Genomic DNA, 19683 nt, shown 5'->3' with positions numbered 1-19683 from the left:
ATAAGATCTTCAGAGGGAGAAAGACTCTCAAGCGGACTCCATGCTGAGCATGTAGCTGGACATGGGGCTCAATCTCATGACCCTGAGATCATGACCTGAGCTGAAACCAAGAGTCAGAGGCTTAACTAACTGTGCCACCCAGGCGCCCCTATAGGAAAGTTCTAATCCATTTTCCAGAGTGGCTGGACTATTTTGCAACACCACCAGCAAATAATAAGAGCTCCAGTTGCCTCACATCCTCTCCAATACTTGATATTGTCAGGTTTTTTTTCTTTTAAATCATCCCAAAGGAGTCTTTAAAGCCTAATCATAGTCACATTCTACCAGATGGCCTCACACATTGGGGTGGAGGAGAGTTGATGAGACTGGGAAGAACATGATGGTCCAGGCCAGAGAGAGTGGGAATGAGGGAAGGGGAAGATCCCAGAGCAGTTCAGGGGGGCTGGGGTGTGGCAGTGGAAAAGGCCGAGCAGGAGAAGAAAGTGGAGGGACAGGAGAGACCCAAAGGAAGAAGAGCATGGAGCACCAGGTTGAGGACTTTTGACCCCCAGGTGATCTGCCCAAAAGGATTCTGGGTCTTAGTAATGTTGGCAGCTGTTACATTGTATCTACCCATTGAGGATTCATAGTGGACATTAGCATGCTGACAGCTCTGAAAAAGTCCTGCAATAAGGAATTCTGTTTGGTATTATTTAACCGACTGTTCTCTAACTTACACCTTGGATCACTTTTCTTAAGCTATGACATCATCAATCATCATCATCATCTTCAATGTACATCTGGGGACCTCTATAGCTTGTTTGCCCAGTTATTATGCTCCCAGTGCCTAAAACTGGCTTAAACCAAATGGTTAAAAAATTTTTCTTTGGTTGCATTAACGATCTCGTTAGATCTTCAGGACGACTCGATGAGTTAGGTACTAATATAACTTCCATCTTACAAACGAAGCTTACAGAGGTCAGGTGACGTGTCTAAGGCACAAAGCTAGTGGGTGGAGAGCTGGTGTTTGAGCTGGGATCTGCTTGCTGTCTCTCCATCACCCTGCCTGTCTCTGGAAAGGGCCCCATACCCCCAGCCTCACCCAGTCATGGCAGATGTGGTCTGCTGTTCTGGGACCTCCTGCAGTCCTTCTTGTCCTGGTGGCCATGAACGTACTCGGACTGTTGCCCAGAGAGCTCAGCTGTAACTTGATCTCACCAGGCTGGGGGTGACAGGGCGGGTGGGCAGGTGACGCCACGCCAGGGCAGGAGGATTTGTCCAGATACTGGTGTGCAGCTGCCTGGAAGCCTGTGTGGTCCTGAAGAGACTGGGGGCTTTGGGAGCTTGTCTCAGAGTCCTGGCAGTGGTCTTCACCATGGGAAACAAGCAGACAGTCTTCACTCATGAGCAGCTGGAAGCGTATCAGGTAGGGGTGATGGGCCGGGCCCTCAGGAGGTTTGGCAGCCTTGGCTTCCTGGCCTGAGAAGTGGGGACAGCATCATTTGTCCTGGGTGTGCAGCCAACAAGCATTCCTCGTGCAGCTCTGTGTGCAACAACAGGCAGAAAAGGCTGTGCAGTGGGAGGGAGAGGAAGGTGGCCTCTGAGAAAGGCTCTGGGCCAAGCCAACATCTCTCTCTGCAGGACTGCACCTTCTTCACAAGAAAGGAAATCATGAGGTCAGTCTGGGGAGAAAGGGAGGAAGACCTGGAAATAACTTTCTCTCCTTCGCTGGAGGATGTTTGCAATTGACCAGGACCAAGTGCCCCATGGTGGTTAAAACACAAAGGGAGGGATTATAGGCATGGCCAGTTGACGGAGGCCGAGATGGGGATGCTGAGAAGCCACATCTTGTCACATCGTCACTGTCTCTAGGTTGATTAGCTTGGGCTTTCTAAGGGTCATGCGGAGCCATGGAGAGTATGTGAGCAGGGGTGGGGGGTGGGTGGGAAGGACAGATCAGCATGTTAGAAAGATCCTCCCCAAGGCCAGTGTGAGGAGGCTGGGACTGGAGGCTGGGCACCTGGGGGCAGAGGCTAGAATCAGCTCTGGGTTGCAGGGATGGCATCCAGGTAAGGGTGCGGGTAGGCAGTCTGTGGCCGCTGCAGGTTGCTGGCATGAGCTAGAGAGGCATAGATGGGTATCCCACGTTACTGCTCGGTGCCCATGCTGCCATTGTCCAGAGGCCCCGACCCATGAACTCGGAGCTGTGAAACCCAAGCTGGCCGGGGTTCAGATACAGAGTGATAGGGGCCAAGGCCCGAATTGTGTGGGCATGGAATATCCATTATTGATGGGCACACCTTTCACCAGTGAGCCCCATTGTCTGGGTGAGGACAGCTCATAGGGTCACCCTGGCCATCACGATCAGATTACTGATGGGGAAACTGAGGTTTGGACAGGGGAGGCTGACCCCAGCTCTGCAGATGGGCAGAGCTCCAAGGAGTTAGAGGGCTGACATTTCGTCCGCCCAAGCTTCTTGTTTATCAACAGAATAACTCAAGCTCAGAGGGGAAGAGGAAAATGCTCACGGCCATGCAGAAGCCCAGACTCAGGCTGTTCCCTGAGAGGGCCCGGACAGGGACCTGGGTGGTCAGGACTGAAATTCCAGATACCTCCTCCTCGAGTTCCTAGCCATCATATGACCCAGGGGCTCCATCTCCCTCGGAATCAACCCTTAGCTGCTTGGGGACTTCTGACTCACCAAGGATAGTCTCGCCAAGGCTGCTGCTTTTCATGTCCCCAGTGAAGATAGAGTGACAGCAGGTGAGGACATTGGAGTGGAGAGCTGGCCTCACCATCTAGGTGGTGTCGGTGGCATTCGGTATTTTCCAAAATGTCTTGCATGCATTAAAAAACCCCGAATATTGGCCTTTTGTCTCTGCTCTGGCTCAGTTAAGGAATGCTCACATTATGGGGTGAGAGAAGGAAAATGTGAGAATGGGGGTCTCTAGAGCCAGTGGCCAACAATGTGATGATACTCAGAGATTCAGATATTCACTCGGACTCTCTGAATTTTGATGTGAAACGATCTCACCTTAAGCACACTCCCTTTCGCCATCCCCACCTGCCTGGTCAGCTCCTACTCATTCTTCAAAGCCCAGTATCAATGTCCCCACGGAGTTTCCCCTAGATCTGTGGGATCTCCACTATGGTCCCGTCCCCAAGGGGTAGATGTGCCTGTGTTTGGCTCTGTGTTGTTTGAGGACTGGGCCAAGAGCTGATGACTCCTGGGGACCCACGATCTTTCAATCCTCCCGTGTGGAGTGAGTAGTGGCAAGAATGAGAGAAAGGGGACAAGTCCTCCCCATGCCATCTCCCAGCCCTGTCTGGTGTTTCCCTCCCCACACCAGGCTCTTCTATCGCTACCAGGACCTGGCTCCCCAGCTTGTTCCCCTCGACTATACCAGCAGCCCTGACGTGAAGGTGCCCTACGAGCTCATCGGCAGCATGCCCGAGCTGAAGGTATCCTGGGGCCATGGGGCAGGCAGGGGAAACAAAAGTAAGGATATCTGCTGTGGCATTCCTATGAAGTGAATGCATTTTACAGATGTAAGAAGTGAGGTTCAGAGAGGTTAGGAAACTTGGTCATGGTCACACAACTAGGATGTGACAAAGACAGGATTCAGACCAGGGGTCGTTGGGATGATGGGATGAGATAATGCTGGTGAAGGGCTTGGCATGGGGTCTATGGCATGGCAAGTAGTCAGAGAACGTTGAGTTCTGCTTTTCATAGCAAGAGCCACTAAAAAGGCAGGTCCTTCTCAGCTGGATAGTTTGTGTTGCCGAAGGGGATTTGTGGGGTGAGTGACTGAGTAGAGATGATTTTATCTCAAGGGACAGAGACCTCATTGGAGAGGGACAAAATGAATTGGAACACAGGAGGAGAAACTCCAGGGGGCAGAGCTAGCACCAGGTATGGCAGGAACCAGGGTTTCTGAGGTTGTGCTCAGGAATCTTCCTGAGCACAGGAGTCTCCCTACATCTCTCAGCTCCCCCAGACCACAGGGCCAGAGTCAGGAGTCCCCTGAAGGCCATGGGCAGGAAGAAGTTTGAAGGTGGGGGGTACTTGAAGGTTTCAGGACGGCGGGTGCTAAGAACGTTTCCATAGGGAGCCCGGAGTCCTGGGTCAGGGATGGCCTCCCTGCTTCCTGCCCCCAGGACAATCCGTTCCGCCAGAGGATTGCCCAGGTTTTCTCTGAGGACGGGGATGGGCACATGACCTTGGACAACTTCCTGGACATGTTTTCCGTGATGAGCGAAATGGCTCCCCGAGACCTCAAAGCATATTATGCTTTTAAAATTTATGGTGCGTACAGGGCGTGGGGGTGGGGGAGCGTGGGAGTGGGGTGGGGAGTGGGAACAAGACCCTGCCTGGGGCCAGGGGCTGCCCTGTCATCACTGATGTCTCCCCGGGGTTTCAAGGCCCTGTGTGGCCCTGTCCTGCGTACCACTTGGTACTTGCTCTCCTCACCCCCTTACTTGTTCCTTTCCAGCCACACTGGCCTTCCTCTTCCTCCAGCACTCCAAACTCTTCCTCTCTCCAGGTCTCTGCGTCTGCTGTTCCCTCTGCCTGCCAACACCTTTTCCTTGACTCCTGCTCATCTTAAAGTCTAGGTCAAAAGCAGTTTCCACCCTCAATCACTCTCCACCCCACATCCAGGTTCCCTCCCAGCACGGAGCAGTGCTGCTTAATTTCTGTTCATAATCTGCTCATTTCTTATGGATTTCTCTCCGATGAGACCCAAGGGCAGCAACAGTGTCTGTTTTCTTCCCCATCGGTCTCTCGTGCCTGGCAAAAAGTAGGTGCTCAATAAATACTTGTTGACTGACCGAATGAATGGAAATTTATCACAGAGCCTGGAACATAGTAGGTGCTCACTAAAAACCTGTCGAAGTAATGGAACTTTATCACAGTGCCTGGAACATAATAGACACTCTCTAGATCCTTATTGAGTAGATGAAGAACAGTCACATACGCCTGGCACATAGTAGGGGATCAATAAATACTTGGAGAGTGAATGAATGACTTCCCACCAGGACTCTGCCCAATTCCAAACCAAGACCCAGCTATTATCACAGGGTCTAGGGTTCTCTCCAGTGTCTCAGTTTGCTCCTCTGTAACATGGGGTCAAGAGGCCCAACCTGCCTGCCCCCAGCTGTGCCCCCACTCCATATCCCCTCCATCCCACTGCACAGACTTTAACAATGATGGCTACATCTGTGCGTGGGACCTGGAGCAGACGGTGACCAAGCTGACGCGGGGGGAGCTGAGTGCTGAGGAGGTGAGCCTGGTGTGTGAGAAGGTGCTAGATGAGGCCGATGGCGACCATGATGGGCGGCTGTCCTTGGAAGACTTCCAGAACATGATCCTGCGGGCACCCGACTTCCTCAGGTGTGACACTCTCGCCACTTTGCATGTTTGAGAGGGGCTCCTACAGAACTAGTTCACAGACTCCATTTGTGAAAGTTCTTCCGTTTATTAATTTGTGACCTTGGAGAGCTTTCCCAGCCTTCCTGGCCTCAGTCCCTGCATCTTTAAAATGGAGATAATTGGGGACCCTGTGGGTAACACCCTGTGGGTGGATGCAGCTCTTTGGGTGAATGCAACATGGCTGGTCTTCAGCTCTCTCTTGCCTGAACATTTGGCAGTGAACAGAGTGTACAACTGTACTGGGAAGTCCTGGAAAGAATCAGAGCCCCCATCGTAGGACTGATAGCCAGTTAATATAGGGGGTGGCCAGCCACCAGTTTTTGTACCTCCCATGAGCTAAGAATGATTTTTATGTTTCTTAAATGGTGGGGGAAAGATTAAAGACTAATAGTGCTCTGTGACTCATGAAATGGATATGAAATTCAAGTTTCCTTGTCCAGCAGTGGTTTTTTGGCACATGGCCAGGCCTGCTTGTACTTGGATTGGCCATGATTGCTTTCAAGCTACAAGGCCCAGCTGAATCCTTGCACAAAGTTGGAAATACCAACCATTTGGCTCTTTATGGGAAAAGTTGGCCGACCCCCGAGTTAGTACATGGAGAGACTTTACAGCAGGGTTGGCACACAGTAGGTGCTCAGTATGTGTGTGCTGGGGTTGCGGTCGTGGCTATGTGTCCTGACATGCACAGAGGGCGCCCCCCCCCCCGCAACCTGGAGAAGTGCAGCTGTTTTCTTAGCAGACAGAGACACGAATAATGACAACTGAATGAACCCTACGGAAGACAGCATCTCTGTGCGGCAGTGCCCTGTGCATTTGCCCCCTTGGCCCTCATACAGCCCCAAGCAGAGGGATGGCTATTATCCCCATTTTACAGAGAAGTAAACTGAAGCCCAGGAAGGGGTAGCCACTCACTCAGAGTCCCACAGCAAGTCTGGGGCAGAGTCAGAATGTCAACTCCTGTCCAAAGAGGTGTGCTTTCCACCCCTGTGGGGGCCGAGAGGGGCCACAGCCTGGGGTTCTTGAGGGGATCCATCTCCTGCTGTGGTTCCTGGCCTCAGGGACTCCCTGCAGGGGAGTGCGGCGGGGGGGGGGGGACGAAGGAGGGCCACCTTCTCTGCCTGATGACTGACTCCCCTTCTTTTTGCACACAGCACCTTCCACATCCGCATCTGAGTGCACCATGGAGGAGAAACCGGGTCAGGGGAGGACGGGGTGACCCCTCACTCCACAGTGGAATCCGGTCTCCCTGGGTTCCGGGAATAAACACACATCATTGAGTCACATCTGCTTGGAGGACACGTGTTTCACCTTAAACCTGTTGGATGGGAGACAGGAAGCCTGGGCTCTCACCTCTGCCCTCACTGCGTGACCCTGGGTGTGGCTATGCCCTCTGAGCCCTGATCTCCCATTTATACTAGGGAGTGGCTGACTTCTAGATCTCTGTCCACCGTGAGAGCTGGAGGTGCATCGGTGGCTGTGAGTTTTGGGGGGCAGAGACCAGATGTGGAGATCACGCCCGTGGGATCTCACCCCCAGGCCTCCCAAGGCTGAACCCTACCTCCAACCTCTCAAGTCCCCTCTTTTCTCCCAATCCTTGAGCTTCTCAAGGGGATCAAAGCTTTAACTCTGTGCTCATTCAATAGAACAGCCAGAGGAGGCCTCTGGGGAAGGTGGCAGCAATGTCATTCACTGAGGCTGGCACTGTACTTTACAGTTTACGAAGCACGTGTCTCTCTGCCATTGCATTGGCTGCCTGTGGCATCCCAGCGGGGTTGACTGAGAAGCAATCACACTTCATTCGAAGGGAACGAAGGGAACGGACTCAGTAGCCCAAGGCCACACCTCACGTTATCTGCAAAGGCAGCCTTGAACCCAGGCCCACCTCTTTCCAGATCCCAGAACATCTACACTTTGTGGATTTGAGAAGCCCCACACCCACTCCACCTGTGGTCATCCGGGGGCCCATTTAGAGCTCAGTAATTCCAAGACGGGATGGTCATTCCTGCAATGGAAACTAGCTGACAGGCCCCTTCCCAGACCCCTCCACTGTGCGTCATTGCCCCCTCCCCAACTCGCACTTACTAAGCGCCTACTGTGAGCCAAAGACTCGGTTTTTATGTGCATCCTGTTGGTTCATCCTGAGAAAGAGGAACTGCTGCTCTCCCCATTTCCCAGGTGAGAAAACAAGCCCAGAGAGGTGTAGGGACTCACTCTATGTCACACAGCCTTGTGACCTGGGATTTCCTCCAGAACCCACTGCTAACCATGACCCTGGGCTGGCTGTCTTCTTCTTTAAAGGGGCTCATATGCTTCTCCTAAAGCTGATATTGGTGTTGGAAGTGTGTACCATGTGCCAAGCCCTCTCCAAGTCTCACCTCCTTCATTTGCAAGAGAACCCCAGGAGGAAGGTGTGAACAGCTCTGTTTATAGGCGAGGATGTACTTAGGGATGAGCCAGGGGCAGAGGATATGGGGACAGGAGTCCAACTGACTGGGTTTCAAATCCTGGCACTGACCCCCTATAACTGGGTGACCTTGGCTGTGCCTCTCCTCCTCTCTGACCCTTAGTCTCTTCTTTAAAATATGCAGCATGAGCCTACCTGGTGGGCCTGCTCAGAGGCGGAACAAAAATAATGAAAGTGGAGGCTTTGGCGTGGGGCCTGCACACAGTAGGTGCCCTAGACCCTTCCTGTAACTGGTTATTATTACTCAAATCACCAGGTCACCCCACCGGCAACTTCAGGACCAGACCCAAGCAATGTCTTTATTACATTTCTCAGTTCCTGAGGACTGGTGGGTAAATAACAAGGGGTCCAGTGTGAGCAACCCCCAGAGCCAGGACAAAGCTTTTCTTTAACAGTACCCAGGGGCGAAGGGTGGTGGTGGGTGGTACTCCTCAGGGAGCCAGTCCTTCTGGGATTCTGCCAAGTCCTTTGCCTCTGGTCTGGACACTTTTGAGGACAGGGCCCTCACTACCGCTTGGTGCCAACCCTTGACCCTCGGGGTCGCCTCGCTCCAGCTGGCCAATCTTGAGGCCTTCCTGGATGGGTCAGCTCTGTCTCTCCGATCCTGGGGCCACGAGGGGCTTGCAAGGGACGTGGCCACTGAGCGGTGTGTGTCGACATTATCTTCCCAGTGTGTGTCACCTGGCATAGTCCTTGAGCTGTGTGTCACTGTAGGTGTCCCAGCACTCCAGAGCGATGACAAGTTCGTAGATGGCAGGTGGGATGTCAGCTGCTGCTGGACCCTCTTGCCTGTCTGGGGGAGTGTCTTGAGGTTTCTCCAGAGTTTCCGGCAGGACTTCTCAAGAGAAGATTTCGGGGGGCAGGAGGAAGTGGCTTCCTCTGTGGAAACTCTGTCCATCTGTGCTCGTGTCTCCCTTCCCTTTGGCCAGTGAAGCAGGACCGGGCTTGCTGAGGTCTGAAACCAAGAGCAGGTGAGACCTGGGCCATCCCACCCACCACATCTCTGAATCTGCCCTGGAGGTTGGGACATGGGTCCCTCTCAGACATCTGGAGGGGTGAGAAGGACCCCAAGTGAACCCCCAAACCTGATCCCATGCCCCCTCCCCATCCACATGAACAGCTTCATTATTTCCCCCAGAGACTGGCAAACTCTTTTGATAAAGGGCCAGAGAATAAATATTTTCAGGTTTGTTGGTCACACAGTCTCTGTTCTGAGGCAATCGAGATGGTTCGTCAATGAGTGAGTGTGCCTGCATTCCAGCAAAACTTGATGGATGTGGAAATTCCACTTTCATCTGATTTTCACAGCTCATGAAATATTACTTTTATTTTTATTCTTTTCGACTGCTCAAAAACATGAAAGCCATGCTTAGCTCATGGGCCAGACAGAAATAGGCCAGATGGGGTCCTCAGGCCCTGATCTACTTGGTCGTTCAGGTGACCTTGGTGGCAGATGCCAACAATGCCCCCATCCATCTCCCTTTGCCCTGAGCATCAATGCCCCCAGCTCCACTCCCAAAGGCCAGCAGAGGGGACTCTAGCTGGGGTCCTTCTATGAACCCACGGCAGGCCAGAAGTGCAGAGAATTAAAATCTCCCAGGAGCGGCACTTGACCAAGGACAAATCGGAGATGGAGTATCAATACCCCAACTCCTTACCCCTAAGGTGGGATAACCGGTGTGCATGTCCCATTCAGAGTCCCAGCCTTCCCGAGGGAGACCAAACCCTGGCTGCCCACAGGGGAACCTGTGGCACAGGTTCCCACAGGGGAACATGCCCTTCACGGGCTGCCCTCTCCTGTCCCACTTCCCTGCTTCCCTAGTGGCACATCTTGGGATCACCTCCCAAATAATGGAGGGCCCAGGGACTCAAACCATGACAGTGGCTTGCTTCCCCTCACCCCCCACCTCGAGATTCCCTTCTAAAATGCCTCAAATATCCTCTTCTTGCTCCACCCCCAGGGATCCTTTTCTGGTCCCTTCCAGTCCCTGCCTTGGACAGTCCCTGCCTCCTTCCTGCCACCTCCTTACTGCCACCAGGTAGCCCCTCCTGCAGTTGGCAGCCACAAGCTCTCTCATGACAACTCCCACTGCACAACCTCCCCTCTGCACTTCTGGCCTAGACTAGAATGCCAGCTCCTCACCCAGGCCCCAAGGCCCTGCATGACTGGCTCCTGCTGATCCTGGTCCCTCACCTCCCAGCGACCTCCCTTTCATTCACCCCACTCCATCCACACACTGGCTTTTGTTGTTCTTTTGATTTGCAAATACACTGAGCCTCAGGACCTTTGCATGTGCTCTTTCTCTGCCTGAAACACCCTCCCTGCATCCCTGTGTGTGACTGACTCCTCCTCATTCTACGCATCCCAGGTCTACGCCACCTCCCCCAGGAGGACTTCCCTGACTGTTCCCTTCACCACTTTGCTCCTCACCCACTGATGTTCATCCTACCAGCCTGTTTCATTGCCACTATTATCAGAACTTCTCTGCCATGTGGGGGCATGGAGGACACCACTCACTATCGCAGTCTGATAGGGGATGCAGACAGGAAACATGAAAATCTACAAATAAAGTTTTAACCCACGAAAAGACCAGTTAAATTGTGAATACCTCCCAGAGCTCACAGTCTGATAGCGGAGGCAGGCAGGAAACATGAAAATGCACAGATTTTTAACCCACAAAAAGACTTTTTAAACTGTGAGGAGAGCTCTGCAGTGAATAAACAGGGTGAGGTGATGGAGAATGCAGAGGGGACTACTTTCAGTCTGGAGTCTGGGGAGGGAGACACTTAAGAATTGAAGAAAGAAGCATAGGAAATCTGGGAGCAGAGCACACACAGCATGTGCAAAGGCCCCAAGGTGGGTGGGCCAGCACATGCAAAGGTCCTGAGGCGGGACCAGCACATGCAAAAGTCCTGAGGCTCGCTTGTGCATCAGAACAACAGAAAGGATAACAGAAAGGCTGGAGCTGGGCTGGTGCTGGGCACAAGGAGTAGCTGAGGTCACAGTTTGGATTTTCATTGCAGTGTCTTGAAAAATCACTGGAAGGTTTTAAACTTGGAGCTATAGGGTCTAATTTTTCACTCTAGAAAGTCTCCTCTGGCAGCTGTTGGCCACTTCTGCCCCTGCCCCACCCCTGTGTTGGAGATAGGAGCTTTCTGTCACATACCTTCTCAGGTGCAGCCCTGGGATGGGAGGAGGAAGGAGTCTGATGTTCCCTGGGGACATGGGCGGGGCTGGTGCCTTCCTCAGTCAGTGCATTGGAGTAAAGGAAGAGATCCTCATAATCCAAGTTCTCTGGATCCTTCTGTAGGGCAGAGGGCATCTACTGCTCAGTCCCAAGGAGGGAGAAGGGGGTGGTCCCAGGATCCCAGACAAACCCTAGAAGGTGGCGCTCAGGAGCTGCCTTGCCCATGAACCTTGTATGGAAGCCTGCCCCTCCCACAGTAGCTTTCAAGGGTAGGAGCACCCCCCCTCCCCCCATCCCCTTCCCCTCCCATGAGCCTTACAAGGAGATACATTATTTCTATAGATCAGCCAAGGTTATACCCCTACAAATGAACCCTTGTAACAAATTAGCCTGTGGGGGCTGGGGTGAGGCAGGGAAGGATGACCAGAAGGGGTGGGGCTGTGGGAGGGCAGGGACCACAAGCGTGACAGAATCACAAAAGGCTGAATGGGGAGCATGGGAACAAAATGAGTCTGGGGGCTTGGCCCCTGCGCGGGCAGCTACAGTCCCCCAGGGGTTCCAACCCTTACCTGCCCACAGGGCTGGGTCAGCAGGTCTCTGTGTGGCCGCACAGGCTGCTGCTGGTGGAAGGTGACCAGGGCATCCAGTGAGGCATGGGCCTTCTCTTCCCCAGGGATCATGAAGCTCCCATCATCCAGCAGCTTCACCATGAAGTGGCGGCAGCAGCCCTGGGCTCTGCAATGACACTTCTGGGGCTAGAAGTCCTAGTCCTCCTCCTTCCCACCCCTCTCCCGCCACCCCTCCCCCAGCTCTGGTGGTTCGGTTCCCAGGAGCCTTCTGCATGTTTTCAGCCATGTGACACTGGTACTAACCACACCGTGCCTCAGTTTCCCCATCTACAACGTGGGGCTCCTAAGGCTGACCTCGGGATTTCTCATGAAAATGGAATAAGCGACTGCAGATAAAAGCTGAGCTCGGTGTCTGGCTGGAGTCAAGGGATCGGTAGAAGTGATGGTAGTGAAAACCCGAGTCAGGCCCCCGGGCTGAGTCTATGTGCCTGGCACACAGCAGGTCCTCAATAAGTGGTCTGCTTATGGATGGATGCGCTTATTAATGGCCTACTATGTGCTGACTACATCTCATTTAATTTTCACAACCGTCTGAATGACTTTAGCATTCCTATATTAGAGATGAGGACTTTGGGGGAGGCACAGATAGGTGGAGTAACTTGTCCAAGGTCACACAGCATGTAAGTGGCAGAGCCAAGCCTTAGACTGTGTGACTCAGGCCTAAACTTTTCCCACGGTGGGTAACTCTGCAGTGAAGCCATTGGATTTTTTTTTTTTTTTTAATTCCTTTGGCCTGGAGTCCTTTTTGAAAAGTAGGTTGTGTTTTGAAACCTGTGGGACGCCCGGTCAGGTTTTGAGGTCTTAAGGAGCTGGACTGCCCTAAGTTTCCTTAACATGTCCCTGCGGGTGGAGTCACAGAGTTGCCAAGCAGATGGCTGAATAGGGAGGGGTGGTGAGGGGAGGGCAGTAGCCACTCTTGGGCTCCCAGCAGCCCCTGTTCTCAGACACATAGGCTGTTACCACCAAGCCCCCATCTGCTGGTTATAGCCGGACCTGCAGCTGCTCATTGCAGCCAGATTTGGCCAGAACTTTACACCAGTTGCTCTCTGAGCAGCTGTGGCATGACACACCCCTTGCCCCCTCCCAGGAAAACCCTGGAGCCCTCCCGCCCCTTCCCTGGCCCCTAGCCTGGGCCTTACTTGTAGGACAGCGTGTAGCCCACGTGGCTGTGACTCACTCTAATGAGAAAGGATCCCAGCGGCTGTAACTCCAGCAAATTCTCGGCGTCCCTGGAAGGACAGACACAGGAGGGAGATGTGCACCCATCACGCCAGGACCGAACAAACCTAAAACCCTTTGTTGTGGTGGTTTCAGACCTTGGGATACCCAGGCACAGGGAAGTTCCCATCAGGGGCAGAAGGCCTCTCATGACTGTGACCCCAGGACAGACTTTCTCCTATACCCCACCGCCCTTGCCTGCCTTTCTGATGCCTGAAATGCCCTCATACCCAGTAACTGCTCACCAAATTACCTCTAGTATTCACCATCATCATGACTATGATTATCCTGGGGTCACAGAGAGGAAGGAAGGTGGCCTTCTATAGGACAAGATGAGGAGACTTGGGACCCAAACTGTCTACTCCAGAGGCTGCTGACCACATGTAGCTACAGCGCACTTAAAATGTGGTTTTTAAGATGTGCTTTTGGCATAAGATACCAGAGTTTCAAGACTTACTATAAGATAAAGGAACGGATAATATCTCATGAGTGAGCCTTTAGTGCTCATGTTGAAATGATAATATCCTGGATATACTGGGTTGAAGAAAAGGTAAGATTAAAATTAATTCTGCCTGTTTCTTTTTACTTCTTTTACTATAGCTACTAAAAGCTAAAATTGCAACACGTGGCTCACATTATATTCTTAGGGGTGCCCCCGCCCCAAAACTCAGAGATGGCAGCCAATCTGCCCTCTTTGTGGCTTTCGTGACATTCTCTCAATGACTCTAGGCTAATGGTGGCCATAGATGTTCTCTTCATTTGTTTGAGAACCAAGGGGGTGGACTAATGAGATGTATTTGTTCATGTCTCAGAACTCAGTCCGGTGTAGAAAGTGCATGTAGGTCATGTCCCTGATGGATGGAGAGCAGCTGTTTGGGACACTGTGTTAAGAAGGATTCAGAGGCTGCACCCTGGCATGATTGATGGCGGATGCCTGGCTTCGGGGGATGGGTCCCTGGCAGTGCTGATCTGGTAGCCACTAGTATAAAGAAAGCTGAGGTCCAGGGATGGGAAGTAACTGGCCCAGGTCCCACGCCGAGTCCCCACCTGCCCAGGACTTCAGAGTTCTTTTCACCAAGCCAAGCTGAGTCCAGAATTCTGTAGAAAATCTGCCCAGGGTGGGGGCAGACAAGGAAAGAGGGTGAAGGGCATGGTGGAAGGTGTGTGTGTGTCCTTACTCTCTCGAGATGGCACCGTGGAACCATGCAGGGACCCCTTCTTGGGACAGCTGAACCACCTGCGTCTGCACGAACCAGTCCAGTCGCGGGGGCAGTGGTGGGGGCAGTTTTCCTGCCTCTGTCATGGCTTTCTGGGGAGCGGTTACCTGGCAGTAGGAGGGAGGAGAGAGAGTCAAGCCTGGTCCACCTCCTGTACTTTGCTCTGTTCTTACAGCTCATGGTGCCTCCTCCTTGGGTAAGTCCTCCAAGCTGGTGAGAGCAACAGGCTTGAAACTGGCTTGTGTTTCTTGAGCACCTACTAAGCATTCATTCATTGGCTCCTTCCAAAAATCCTCCGAGAATTTTTCCTTGTCCTTCTATTCTTTTTTTTTTTTTAAAGATTTTATTTATTTATTTGACAGAGAGAGAGATCACAAGCAGGCAGAGAGGCAGGCAGAGAGAGGGGAGGAAGCAGGCTCCCTGCGGAGCAGAGAGCCCGATGTGGGGCTCGATCCCAGGACCCTGAGATCATGACCCGAGCCGAAGGCAGCGGCTTAATCCACTGAGCCACCCAGGCGCCCTCCTTGTCCTTCTATTCTTATTACACTAATACTACCAAGTGTTAGAAAGCTCCCTTTATAAATATATGCATTTAAGCTTAAAAACTGACTTTATTGAGGGGCACCTGGGTGGCACAGTTGGGTAAGCACTCGACTCTTGGTTTTGGCTCAGGGTGCGATTTCAGGGTCCTGAGATCGAGCTCTGCATTGGGCTCCACATTCAGCATGGGGTCTGCTAGAGATTCTCTCCCCTTCTCCCTCTGTCCTTCCTGCTAGTGCCGCACTCTCTCTCAAATACTTTTTTAAAAGACGAACTGACTTTATTTAAATAAATATCAACATCCCAGGAGCTATGGGGACATGGCAAAATGGTTAAGTGAAGGGGCACCTGGGTGGCTCAGTGGGTTGAGCTTCTGCCTTCACTCAAGTCATGATCAGGTCATGATCTAGACCTGGGATCGAGCCCCACATTGGGCTCCCTGCTCAGAGGGGATCCTGCTTCCCCGCCTCTTTCTTCCTGCCTCTCTGCCCACTTGTGATCTCTGCCTGTCAAATAAATAAATAAAATCTTAAAAAGAAAATGGTAAGTGAAGAAACAGTAGAGAGATGTGGCCCTGAGTAACTCCCTTTGCTCCCAACATCGTCATGTCTGGTGGCACCAAAGCCACATCGTAACGTGTCAGGGACAACAACATTAATTCATATGAGTTTCGACAGTTTTAAGCTCAAGGTAACACTGGAATTGTGAACCAATGACAGGGAACTGAAGAAAAAGAATAGTCCTGCTTTTTAAAAAATTATTTTTAAAAGATTTTATTTATTGGGCGCCTGGGTGGCTCAGTTGGTTAAGCAACTGCCTTCAGCTCAGGTCATGATCCTGGAGTCCCAGGATCGAGTCCCGCATCGGGCTCCCAGCTCCACGGGGAATCTGCTTCTCCCTCTGATCTTCTCCCCTCTCATGCTCTCTCTCACTGTCTCTCTCTCAAATAAATAAATAAAATCTTTTTTTTAAAAGATTTTATTTAATTATTAGACAGAGAGAGACACAGCGAGAGAGGGAACACAAGCATGGGGAGTGGGAGAGGGAGAAGCAGGCTTCCCGCTGAGCAGGGAACTCGAAGCTGGGCTCCATCCCAGGACCCTGGGATCATGACCTGAAGGGCAGATGCTTAACCAACTGAGCCACCCAGGAGCCCCAATAGTCCTGATTTGTAGAGGAATATCAAATCAATGCAAAACCAGCCACAGGGTCATGCCCTGCTGGGTGGTCTGCTCAGAACCCTTCATGGTCACCCTTAATTCTGTCCCTAACCTGGCCTACCCCCTACGCCGGCCCTATCTAATGTTTCAATATTGCAAAAGGTCATTGTTACTGGGCTGTTTCCAGAGGTGGGAACATATTGACTAACCTGGTCAATATTGACTTTCTTCTGCCAGAAGACAGATGCTGAGCACGCCCTCCTGGGAGAGGCCCAAAGGCATTCTGGGAGGAGTAAAATTAAAGAGATCTATTAAGAAATATTTAATAAAGTAGGGTGACAAAGCAAAGAGCCTGGAATCAGAGCCAGATAGCCTGGGTTCCAGCCCCAGCTCCCCCACTCAGCTGCTGTGTGACTTGAGTAAGTCACTTTGTATCTCTGTGCCTTTAGTTTCATCTGTAGTTTGGGGATATGACGATATTTGCCTGGGAAAATATGGTTCCTTCAGAACTCTGCGTTCTGTGTATATAATAAATATTCATGAATCCAGTAGTGTCCAGGTTTGTTCTTTTTTCTACCCGGGAGAACTCCTATTTATCCTTCAAGACCCAGCAAAAATATGCCCTCCTCCATGCAGCTTTCCTGTCTCTTCCCCTAGATAAAGCCCTTGGCCCCCTTCTCTGTCTCCCATCTTCCCCTCTGCTCCTGCCCAAGTTTTGCCTAGCCTTGCCTCGTGGAGCTCAAGTGTCTGCGTGTAGTGTGAGTCCTGACGGCTCGTTTTTCTTTCTGTTAATTCAAGTGCCTGACTTAAGCTTTGCCTGCCAAGTCATCTGCTTGGACTCACTGAAGTCTATCACGAATAAACACATTGAGAGCTGCACAACTAGATAAAGAGCCAGGATGCTCCCCCCTTCTCCTCACACCCCCACAGACCCACCACGAGGCTCCTTTGTTTCAGACATCCTAGTTGATTTCGATAACTGGCCATTTGGGTCATTTCCCCCCCTTCTTTCTTTTTTCCCTCTTCCCATGCTTCAAACTCCTACTCTTATGTTATACATTTACTAATAAGGAGTGAGCCCCCCAAACCCTAGCCCCCCCAGCCCAATAAAAGCAGAACCCCAGGGCCATGCGCGCTGGCTTGGTCCCTCTCTGCAACGTGGTTGTGTGCCTCCTGGCCTGCCGTGGACACATGAGGGCTAGTAAGTAACAGATTTTTTTCTTCAAAGTTTCCAGACAGTTATGGCTGATGGTCAGCTCCTGATCCTAAGAACCGCAGGGGTCAGTCCTGTTGTCACACTGGCTTGACAAGGGGAGACGTGAGTGGGAAGCTCAGGGGCCTGGGCGAGCGCCCGAGCCATTTACTATCAATAGACCAAGACGCACAAAGCACTGTGTCTGTTTCTAGTATCCCCCGCATCAAGGGCACCCAGAGACCGGGCCCAGGGCTAGGTCATTTTGGAATTTTCTGGGTCCCCAGTACTACCTGGTGCTGGGCAGGCACAGACGAGTGTGCAGGGGTGTCTGATGATGAATATCCAGGGATGAATGAATCCGTACTAAGTTTTGGCCTCCTGACCCAGACACTGGGGCTTCCCCCATCTCCTTGTCCCCCACACTCCAGCCCTAAGGACATCTTCGCTCTACCCCAAACTGACCAAGGTCTCTTTCCCTCCACGCCTTGGTCCATGCTGTTTCCCTGCCAGGAATGCCCTTCCCCCAGCCCCAGCTCCGTTTTTCAATGGTCAATTCCCACTGGAAATTCCTTCTGCTTTTCTGGTCTTTACCACCCTGTCCCTCCTTCTGGCCCAGCCTGGCTCCCATGCTCTGTCTTCTAGAAATCTGGGATGACGCTGAGGCTCTTGGGGCCCTGGCCTCACCCAGCATGGGGCAGGCCCAGAAGTGGGCGTGTGGCTGGCTGAGGGACTCCCACCCTGCACTTACCTGGGAGACCCCTGGGGAGCCGCTCTCAATCTTGCTGTCCTCAGAGCCTGCGGGAGCCTTGGTTTCGATTCAGGGTCTGCACGTCAGCGGGGTGGGGCTATTGCCCCCGGGCTGTTCCTGTTTCCTTAAGCAGGTGAGCCCTAGGGGCGGGACTGGAGCTCTCCTGGTTGCCCTCGGTATGCTGTGCGGTCCAGCAAAGCCGCTGAGCTGTATGGAGGGACACTCTTGCTTAACCCATGACAAGCCTTTATTGAGCACCTACTGTGTGCCAGATCCTCAGGCGACAGAGAGGGACCCCAAGAGGTGCAAGCCACACCCCTCCTGGCATCTATAATCTAGCAAGCAATGAAGAAGAGTAAGAAATGATTAACGTTTTAAAGCAGACAGCCTCTCAGGAAGGAGGGTCTGGAGTTGCAAGAACCCCAGAGGGGGTTTAAACTGATCTGGAGGAAGAGGCGCTTGGGGACAGGTAGGAGTTAACTTGATTGTGAGGTGCAGAAAGAGAGGGCTACAGGTGGAGGGAAGAGCACAGGCAAAGGCCTGAGGCAGGCTCAGACCCGCACAGGCTGGGGCCTCCTTACGCACACCGGGCCACATGATGACTTCCTCTGTGACCAAACACACATTTAAATGTGTTTTTATTAAAACCACATTTAAGATGACGTTTTAGGATGGCATCGGCATCTAGTCCGGGCTGGATTATTATATATTCGTGATTATTGTATTCATTTCTTTTCTTCTGGTTTTAAAAAACTAAGACATGCTAGAGAGCCCTATACCCTCCCCCCGTAAGCCGTGAGGGTAGGAGCTCGTGTCTAACGGACCAGGCAGGCCCGGATATGAGCCAGCTGCACCTCCTTCCCCAGCACAGGGGCCAAACCACTTCCTTCTCCCCTTTCAGGCAGAAATAGCCCAGATCCTCGTGGCTGAGCTGGGGGCCTCCAGTCCAGATAGCTCCGGGTGCAGGCTCAAGGTCAGTGGGGGGTGGCCTTGTCTGGAGTCTATGGGTCCACAAGGCCCAAGGGGGGACACATGGGATCTGACCTGTTGTTACTCACCCCACTGGGTAGCCTTGGGTGACTTGCTCAACTTCCCTGGGCCTCGGTTGCCTTAATTGTGAAGCGGGCATGATTACGGCGCCCCTTCATCACGGGATGATGGCAGGAGTGACGGTCATCAACTGTGGCGTGGGGCTCAGTTGAGGGTAAACTCAGGACTCTTCACTGTGACTTAATCTAATGCCTTTGGGCCTGGCTGGGGAGAAAGAAGCCTGGGGGGACTGCGCAGCCTGGGCCGCCTTGTGCCACCTGTGCCACCTCTGTGCCCTCCACAGCCCAGTGAGTCAGTTCCCAGCCCTGATGGTAAGGAGCAACGCTGTTGGGGAGGGGCTCGCACCAGCCCAAGAGACCCTTGCCTCTTCAAAAACCTGGTCTCATTTGCATACGGTGCAGTCTCCAGAAACATGGGGGGGTCTCAGGCCACTTCTGGCCCAGCCCCCTGAGGCTCTGCCACAGAAGATTCCCCCCAATAACCTTGACCCACTTGGGGGACATGGTCTTACACAAACCCAAGTCCTCCCCTGAGAATGTCACAACAGAATCATCCCCAGCCCTTGGTGACCACAGTCCTCAAAACTGTGAGCAGACAGGTGGCCCCAGAGAAACTTCTGGAAGAGGACCAGCAGGGGGATATGGATTTGGGACTGCAAAGCCCCTCCCGCTCTGGCGTAGCTCTGGGCTTTTCACTGGAGGCCTCAGCTAGCAAGTAGGACTTTCCTGGCCCCATGTGAGGTGGCTTCCGGGGCAGGGACCACAGTGCCCTCTCAGCCCTGCGGACAGGCAGGGGTGGGGCAGTGAGTCTCTGCCATTGCTGATCTTGATGTGTTTTCAACCATCCCACTGTCCAACGAGGCTT

At 52.6% G+C, this 19683-nt stretch overlaps 2 protein-coding genes across 5 annotated transcripts; one reads left to right on the top strand and one right to left on the bottom strand.

The window, feature by feature from the left end:
* Positions 1-1354: 1354 nt before the first annotated feature.
* On the top strand, positions 1355-6583 carry CIB3 (calcium and integrin binding family member 3). 2 transcript variants are annotated; one of them, XM_045992234.1, is made up of 6 exons: positions 1355-1405; positions 1621-1655; positions 3330-3441; positions 4138-4285; positions 5176-5371; positions 6562-6583. In XM_045992234.1, the coding sequence occupies exons 1-6, from the start codon at positions 1355-1357 to the stop codon at positions 6581-6583; spliced, it is 564 nt and encodes a 187-aa protein (XP_045848190.1). The 2 variants fall into 2 exon arrangements, with proteins under 2 accessions (XP_045848190.1, XP_045848191.1); XM_045992235.1 differs by lacking the exons at positions 1621-1655; positions 3330-3441.
* A 1577-nt stretch (positions 6584-8160) lies between these two features.
* Positions 8161-17843, bottom strand: HSH2D (hematopoietic SH2 domain containing). Of its 3 annotated transcripts, none has more exons than XM_045991492.1 (7): positions 17770-17843; positions 16036-16109; positions 14088-14233; positions 12831-12920; positions 11632-11797; positions 11042-11179; positions 8161-8829 (listed from the first exon to the last, which is right to left on the bottom strand). In XM_045991492.1, exons 3-7 carry the CDS (start codon positions 14210-14212, stop codon positions 8263-8265), a joined length of 1086 nt encoding a protein of 361 aa, XP_045847448.1. In that variant the 5' UTR covers positions 14213-14233; positions 16036-16109; positions 17770-17843; the 3' UTR covers positions 8161-8262. The 3 variants fall into 3 exon arrangements, with proteins under 3 accessions (XP_045847448.1, XP_045847450.1, XP_045847449.1); XM_045991494.1 differs by having other exon boundaries at positions 11632-11682; positions 12869-12920; XM_045991493.1 differs by lacking the exon at positions 16036-16109 and having other exon boundaries at positions 17770-17837.
* Positions 17844-19683: the final 1840 nt, after the last annotated feature.

Source organism: Meles meles, chromosome 20, assembly GCF_922984935.1.
Source record: "Meles meles chromosome 20, mMelMel3.1 paternal haplotype, whole genome shotgun sequence".
Classification (NCBI taxonomy): domain Eukaryota; kingdom Metazoa; phylum Chordata; class Mammalia; order Carnivora; family Mustelidae; genus Meles; species Meles meles.
Note: the sequence above shows the minus strand (reverse complement) of the source record. Positions and strands in the feature narration are given on the sequence as shown.

Excerpts from the sequence above, each read along its gene's own strand:
- CIB3 (XM_045992234.1), top strand. The coding sequence starts at position 1,355 with ATGGGAAACAAGCAGACAGTCTTCACTCATGAGCAGCTGGAAGCGTAT. Across the intron at positions 1,656-3,329 it reads ACAAGAAAGGAAATCATGAG|GCTCTTCTATCGCTACCAGG; the intron begins GTCAGTCTGGGG and ends TCCCCACACCAG. Across the intron at positions 4,286-5,175 it reads TTATGCTTTTAAAATTTATG|ACTTTAACAATGATGGCTAC; the intron begins GTGCGTACAGGG and ends CCCACTGCACAG.
- HSH2D (XM_045991492.1), bottom strand. The coding sequence starts at position 14,212 with ATGACAGAGGCAGGAAAACTGCCCCCACCACTGCCCCCGCGACTGGAC. Across the intron at positions 12,921-14,087 it reads CACGGTGCCATCTCGAGAGA|GGACGCCGAGAATTTGCTGG; the intron begins GTAAGGACACAC and ends CTGTCCTTCCAG. Across the intron at positions 8,830-11,041 it reads CCAGGGCTGCACCTGAGAAG|ACCTCAGCAAGCCCGGTCCT; the intron begins GTATGTGACAGA and ends TCTTGGTTTCAG.